The 7,712-nt window shown below is 43.6% G+C and overlaps 1 protein-coding gene across 4 annotated transcripts in view; it reads left to right on the top strand.

Annotated features, from left to right (window-relative positions):
* The window catches only part of KIN (Kin17 DNA and RNA binding protein), a 28,973-nt gene that overhangs the window by 5,773 nt on the left and 15,488 nt on the right, over window positions 1-7,712 (top strand). The window contains exons 6-10 of one of the 4 annotated variants that reach the window (XM_014949134.1): window positions 617-665; window positions 982-1,039; window positions 4,823-4,946; window positions 5,437-5,487; window positions 6,310-6,378. In XM_014949134.1, coding sequence (XP_014804620.1) covers window positions 617-665; window positions 982-1,039; window positions 4,823-4,946; window positions 5,437-5,487; window positions 6,310-6,378 — 351 coding nt within the window. Of the gene's footprint in view, window positions 1-616; window positions 666-981; window positions 1,040-4,822; window positions 4,947-5,436; window positions 5,488-6,309; window positions 6,793-7,712 lie in introns of those variants that run through there. The other 3 variants (XM_014949131.1, XM_014949132.1, XM_014949133.1) reach the window with 3 other exon arrangements.

Here is a 7,712-nt window from a genome sequence, read left to right on the forward strand (position 1 = left end):
CAGGGGGGAGACATAATCAAATCCATGTAGTAAAAAGTTTGATTTTGATAGTGCTGGGGTGGGATTTGGGATCTGTTTATTTGGCATCGTTCCATGATTTCCATACACGTTGTTGCCTGGGACTGGGACCTCCCATTTGATCCCAGCTATCGATAGGTACATTTAAATGCTGTCGTAAACAATTACCTTTTTCTTAATTTAAAACTAATCGACATTTAAATGGCCTGAGCCTTCGGTGCTAAAAATTTGGAAAGATTCCAGAATTTCCTTCTTGGAGTTATGAGTCTGTCCCGAAACCAGTCTTATCAGGCTGGCTTAAAAAGAGGAAACTGTTACAGTTAAGGCCACTTTCCTTTCGTGCTGGGCTCAAGCAAGTTCAGACAGCATCTCTGTAGAGAGTTGTTAATTAGAGAATTTTGCATGAGAGGCTGTAATGAGATCACATTTGCAATTTATAATCTTCTTACAAATCAAGCCAGGTTGAATATTACAGTTACTCGTAATAATCTTGCTGTCTGTAAAACTGAGCTAATCAATGATCACCAAAAAATGGTATCTTGGCTCAGTTTTCTGTTCGACTCTTAAAGTGTGTTTTGTGGGGTTTTTTTTTTGGCAGGAACAGCCGGTCTATACTGAACTGAACAGAGAAAATGAAGAAGAAAAAGGTAATCAGATTTTGATACATGCAATTTTCTAGAACCTACTGAAGCTGATGTTGTGATTAAAACAAGATGAGCGCTGAGGACTCCTCGGTGCTTCATAAAGTGCTTTGAGATCAATTATATGTAATTTATTTTATTTATTTTATTTTTTAATTTATTTTATTTAAAGTAATTTATTTTAAAAGCTGAACCAAAACATAGACTAATAAATATGTTCAAATTTGTGATCACTTCCATTTACAGATTTTAAAAATTGTAACATCCTTCGATGCAGTTATATTTAAAGATAGAAATAGAGTAATGTCTTTTTATTTTTTAGTTGCATTTAATTTAAACAAAGGAGCAAGTACTTCAATAGCAGCGTCTTCCAAAACAAGGTGAGACAAGAATTTAAGGGCAACCCCTACTGTTGCGATGACAATGGTGATGGTGTTTGTGTGGGCAGGAAGATGTATCTAAAGATGTCCTAAATATATAAAGATGTCCTAAAATATTTGAAGTGAATATTTGGCCTGCTGTGAATGGGTACTCGTGACTTGTTAATTTTAGTTCCTAAAAGCCTTGATTGCCTTGTCTAATTGGAGGCAATACTTCCTCTGATCATCATTTAAGCAGCTGAATCTCTCTGATGTAAATCTTTCTGAAGCTGGTGCTTTTAATTGTCATCATACAGCCACGAGCAAGGCAGGACAAAAGGGATCAATAATGCAAATGATACTGACTTCTAGCAGTCTGTGAAACCGTTTGATGAGCAGTACATCTTTTCCTGGGAGGCAATATTGTAATTAAACATATTGCAGGTAAAACAAAAGGCTTTCCTCTCATCACAAGCTCAGCTCTTAGATAAGGTACCTGATGGGAGATGTGCCAGGCAGAAAATGAGACAATAATGTAGTTATTTGCAATAATAGATACAGATTTCAGGCTTTGAGGAAAACTTGTAAATTATCCCAAAGCATTGATTTGTACTTAAGAGGAGCCTGAAACTTAATTCAGGCACCCACTTGAATAATTCAAGTGGGGAATACTTAAGGTCCTGGCTAAAATTTGGCTGAATGTGAAATCATACATCAAGTAGTCGAATTTTTTCATAGCATATGAGAGACACTTGTCCGTTAACTTTGTAATGGTGGCGTAGAAGCAAAATTAGGATACCCATTTCGTGGTAAAGTGATGGGGCGAGGGTTTATATGTCACTGGTGTGACTGGTGTGTTGTATATGGCAACCACTGCCCTGTGTCAGCATAAAGGTGTGTTCTGCAGCTGTTGGCTCTTACTGAGGACCACTTGAGTTCAACCTGATGCCCAGTAGCCCAGCACAGCAGCTGCAGTAGGACTTCCTGGCTTCCCACCTTCTGTAGCCACAGAAACTTGGCACTTGCATTTCCTGAGCTGGATGCAGAAATAGGCCCAGGAGATTGGAGGTAGTGGATGGTAGAGTTTGAGGGCCTGGGGTTACTGGTGGTTGGGTACAAAGGTGGAGTCGAGAAGGGGAATGAGAAGGGAGATGTGCCTTCCCTTGAAGGTCTGTGGGGCTGACATGAAGCTAGGAGTCACCACTGCGGCTGCGGGGCATGGCTACTGCTGTTCAGGGTTCATCTAAGACAAAGGAAGAACCTCATGAAGTTCAACAGGGAAAAGTGTAGGGTCCTGCTCCTGGGGAAGAAGAATGTCAGGCACCAATGCAGGTTAGCCGTGGACCTGCTGGAGACAAGTTCCGAAGAGAAAGATCTGGGGGTCCTGGTGGACAGCAAAATGACAATGAGCAAGCAGTGTGCTCTTGTGGCCAGGAGGGCCAACGGAATCCTGGGCTGCATAGGGAAGAGTGTGGCCAGCAGGTCAAGGGAAGTCATTCTCCCCCTCTACTCTGCACTGAGGAGGCCACAACTGGAATCCTGCGTCCAGTTCTGGGCTCCCCAGTTCAAGAGGGACAGGGAACTGCTGGAGAGAGTCCAGAGAAGGGCAACTAAGATGACTCAAGGATTGGAGCATCTCCTTTATGAAGAAAGGGGGAGAGAGCTGGGACTCTTTAGCCTGGAGAAGAGAAGGCTTATCAACGCTTATAAGTATCTCAAGGGTGGGTTGAAGGAGGAGGGAGCCAGACTCTTTTCAGTGGTTCCCAGTGAGAGGACGAGGGGCAACGGGCACAAGTTGGAACATAAGAGGTTCCACTCAAATATGAGAAAAAATTTCTTGTGAGGAGGACAGAGCCCTGGAACAGGCTGCCCAGGGAGGGTGTGGAGTCCCCTTCTCTGGAGATTTTCAAGACCCGCCTGGATGCTCCTGAGTAACATGCTCTAGCTCTAGGCAATCCTGCTTTAGCAGGGGAGTTGGACCAGATGATCTCTATGGTCCCTTCCAACTCTAAAAATTCAGTGAAAATTCAGTGAAAATGCTCAGGACAGGAGGAACTGCCCTTGAGCAAACTGGGAGCCCAGGGCTTACTTCCCCCCCCCCCCTCAAGAATTTACATCCTCAAATCCCTGCTTAACTCACTCAGTGGACAAGTAAGATTAGAATTACTTCTAATTAAGTAATGAGCAGAAGCTCTTACCAAGGTCACTTGACTCCTGCCTGCAGTGTTGCAAGTGTACCAGTACACAGTCCTGTCCATGCACTGGTCAGCCCTCACTGTGCACAGGCAAGGTCTCCCCAGCCCTGTAATCCCAAGGGAGGTTCCTTCAAACCCTGTTTGCTCTGATGGTTAGGACTTTGTCTGGAATTTCCTGGATAAGTGTTGTCATGGCCAGTTTATACCAGTTCCATAAAGCGCTGTTGAATTTTGTCTTTTTTAAAACACGTTTTTCAAGCTAAACCAGTCCCTTCTGGCACCCAGTTCTTTCTTGTGTCCTCCACATTGAATGGCCCACCTGACCAGCATTGGTGGCCTCTCTCTTTGTCCCAGGGCCCTTAATGAATATGTTAAATGAGATTTGGTTTAGTATTGACACCCAGGAATCCCTTAGTAACCTCGCAGGTGGACGTGTTTCCCTTCTTCAGTGCAAGCCCTGCAGTTGTGTTTTAATTGTGTGAGATTGTACCTTCAAGTACTTGCTTTTGGATTTGTGATTTAATGTGCTTTTTCTTCTAGAACTCTGCTACAGAGATTATACAATTATTTTATTATTATTATTATTATACAATTATTTTTCTCTCGATTTTATTACTGCTGCCATTTCTGTGTCTTCATCCTCATTATGTATCTTCCCTTTGCTGGTGTTTCGAACGTCCTCACCACAGGCAGAACATGTGATTTGTTGTAAGGCCACACTAATGTCACCTCAGTGTCCCACCTCGCAGCAGCCTTCATCTGCCTGAATGAGAGAACACCTAAATGTTTTTTACTGCATTCAAATGTCCTTTATAAAAATATAAAAATTACTTAACTCAGGCTGCCTTTAGGTAGTTCTCACTTTACCTAGGTGTTCCCTGATCCCTGAGACGTAGCTTTTTGTGCTGATTGCTCTTTTCTTTCATAACTCATAGGCTCTTGGCCTATTTTGCATATGATTATGAAAAAATGACTTAACTCAAGCTACCTTTAGGTAGTTCTTACTTTACCTAGGTGTTCCCTGATCCCAGAGACATAGCTTTTTGTGCTGATTGCTCTGCTCTTTCATAACTCATCGGCTCTTGGCCTATTTTGCATATGATTATGAAGATGGTATACATTTGCTGGCTGTGGAGCCCTTTCCTGCAGATTCCCATGTATTTTCTCCCTCTGACGGGTAGGTTAAGTATCTCTGGAAGGAGTTCTAGTTGTCTACCATGTTTGAGGGTTGCTCTGTCCAGGTGGCTTCTCTAAAGCCGTAAGTTTGTCCTCTCAAATTTGAAAACCTCATTTGCAGACCTGCTTTTGTCTTCTCCACTGGCCTCCGTGATGAACTTTTTGCTTTTGCACTGCTGAACCCATCGTTAGGTTGTTCTCCTTCTGCTGGACTTCTGGCAGCCAACATCAGTGGACTTGGAGTTTACACCTCGAGGAGATGAGTTCTAGCTGCCAAATGCAATCCTAGAGGAGGAGGTTATGCAGGGTCTGGAAGGTGATTTGCACAACTGAAATTAAATAGTCCTTTTTTTGCACAACCAGCTCCTCAAATGCGTCTTGGTAGAGGAGACAATTTAAGGTCTGCTGTGAAAACACCATCTTACTCTTCCAGCAGTGTCCTTGGACCGAGTGCACTGAAGATGGTGGAAGGGGCAGTTAAAAGAAAAGAACCAGCTCATAGCTCTGGTCAGTCCAAAGAGAAAAAGAAGAAATCTGCACTGGATGAGATCATGGAGGTAATGATCATGCAGGATCTGTGTCTTTCTAACCCCAATGCCTATGGCCATGTCCACTTTACCAGGGCATCCCTTTGAAGTGACGTCAGACCTTCAGTTCATGTGGAATTCAGACTTCTGGTATCTTATCAGGCAAAATGATTCCACTTCCCCATTAAAACTGGTTTCTGCTGCTCATCTGTGCCTATTCCTCAGACGACTGAGATGTTGGAACTAAAAGAATACAGATTTTGGAAGAGAAGAAAATATTTAGAAACACTTGACAATACCAAATATAAATCTCCATCATTTTATCATGGATTCCTGGATCTCATCAGTTTGATTTTTATGCACCGAGCACACGCTGACTTACCCTTATTTAGGGTTTGGGTTTTTTTTTTTAATTTTTCACTTGATGTGGGCCTGGAGAATTGGTTCAGCTTTTCAGAGGCGTGGGAAAGCTGCAGTAAGAGGAGGAAGTAAATGGTGATTGTTTGTTGTTGTTCTGTAGCTCGAAGAGGAGAAGAAAAGAACATCTCGAAGAGACTACTGGTTGCAGCCTGTAAGTGTCTTAAAAATTATTATTATACCAAATACAGCCAATTCTACATCTCTAAAACTGCTGTTGATCCAAAACTAGATTCCCATCTAAATTCACCCTTGATTTTCCAAGCTGCCAACTGGGAAATATTACAGTATCTGGGAGGAATTATTCTTCTGGTTGAGCACCATCTGCAGTCTGACCCATCGTGTGCCTCATCTCAGATGGGGTAGAATTCTCTAATTAAAGAGTTGGTACTGCCAGTCCCTACATGATTGTGTTTAACTCATGATATTACTCACAGCCCCCTTTTTTCTACGCAGTTGTCGATTTGCACAAAGGTGTAAAGTCAACATCAGCCTTTGAGCTGAGGGACCTCATCTCAGCATCTACTTATTGCCTGGACTTCTAGATCAAGAAGTCCTGCCCTTGACCCTTTGTGCACTGTCACATCGTATCCTGAATTCAAGTGTATTTGTTTTTTTTTTTAAAAAAAAAAGGTCTTGAGAGATACTATTTTGAGTCAATAACTCAGGAAAAAGTCAAGTTCTTGGATGCTGAGTCTTGTGCTCTACAGCCTGTGGTTGGAGTCAGCCTGAGTGACCTGAATGCCCAATTAGTTTAGATTGTGTGGTTGGTTGTATATTTCGACATTTCATTTTTTTCTTTTCTCCTTTCAGGAAAAAGTCAAGTTCTTGAATGCTGAGTCTTTCCTATTGTTGCTTCCTGAGCCTGTGGTTGGAGTCAGCCTGAGTGACCTGAATGCCCAATTAGTTTAGATTGTGTGGTTGGTTGTATATTTCGACATTTCATTTTTTTCTTTTCTCCTTTCATATCTTCCAGGAAATTGTTGTAAAAATTGTAACAAAAAAGCTGGGAGAGAAATACCACAAGAAGAAGGCAGTCGTGAAGGTAAAGCGTGCAAATTCCTGGGCTTCTCTGGTATGGGGTAACTTGGGAAGTTTTGTTTCGTTGTGCAAGTTGTTCACCCTTAAATCAACACTGATGGGGGCTGAAATGTCACTTTATCTTTACTGGGATTTATTCTGGGCTGGGAGTGAATCTCTGAATTGGTTTAATGTTATTTACTCAGTGATTCTTTCTTCAGCACTGTTTTGTCCTGCCTGGTTTGTCCCCGCTAACACATCCAGCATGGAGAACAGCTGCTTCCTCAATGTGAGATGTCCAAGAGCAGTGCAGTTTTGTTTTAATCTCAGACTAACCAGCTTTGCAGTCAAATGTAGGGTCCTGCACCTGGGGAGGAAGAGCCCCAGGCACCAGTAGAGGTTAGGGGTGGACCTGCTGGGAAGCAGTTCTGAGGAGAAGGATCTGAGAGTCCTGGTGGATAACAAACTCTCCATGAGCCAGCGATGTGGCCTTGTTGCCAAGAGGGCCAATGGGATTCTGGGCTGTGTAGGGAAGAGTGTGGCCAGCAGGTCAAGGGAGGTCATTCTCCCCCTCTGCTCTGCACTGGGGAGGCCACAACTGGAATCCTGCGTCCAGTTCTGGGCTCCCCAGTTCAAGAGAGACAGGGAACTCCTGAAGAGAGTCCAACGTAGGGCAACAAAGATGATTGAGGGACTGGAGCACCTCCCTTATGAGGAAAGGCTCAAAGAGCTCAGGCTCTTTAGCCTGGAGAAGAGAAGTCTGAGGGGAGACCTTATCTATGTTTACAAGTATCTAAAGGATGGGTGGAAGGATGATGGAGCTGGACTCTTTTCCTTGGTTTCCAGTGACAGGATGAGGGGCAACGGGCACAAGCTGGAACATGGAAAGTTCCCTTGGATCATCTTCGTGGCCTCCTCTGGTCTCCTTCCAACAGGTCTATGTCCTTCCTGGTCTGAAGGGCCCAGAGCTGGAGGCAGTACTCCAGGTGGGGTCTCACCAGAGCGGAGCAGAGGGGCAGAACCACCTCCCTCACCCTGCTGGCCACCACTGCTTTTGTTGCACCCCAGGATGAGGTTGGCTCTGTGGCTGCCAGCGCACATTTTGGGTCAGGATAGCTGACCCAAAGATTGACAAAACCTTCAGAGAAGGCTGAGAAAATTAATGATCGTTTAGGCCGGTCATTGGTGTTCAAGAGGAACCCTTTCAATCCAACTTTAACTTCAGAGTGGGGCCAGGCAGCAGCTTGTGAAAGCCTTTAGGAGAGCTCAGAAATCCTCGTTGCTTTTGAAAATGCTGAAGTGCAGACCCATGGTCCTGAGGGTGTTCATTCTGAAATGTAAATTTAGATAATTTTTTTG

This window comes from Calidris pugnax, unplaced genomic scaffold (assembly GCF_001431845.1).
Source record: "Calidris pugnax isolate Ruff unplaced genomic scaffold, ASM143184v1 scaffold125, whole genome shotgun sequence".
Lineage (NCBI taxonomy): Eukaryota > Metazoa > Chordata > Aves > Charadriiformes > Scolopacidae > Calidris > Calidris pugnax.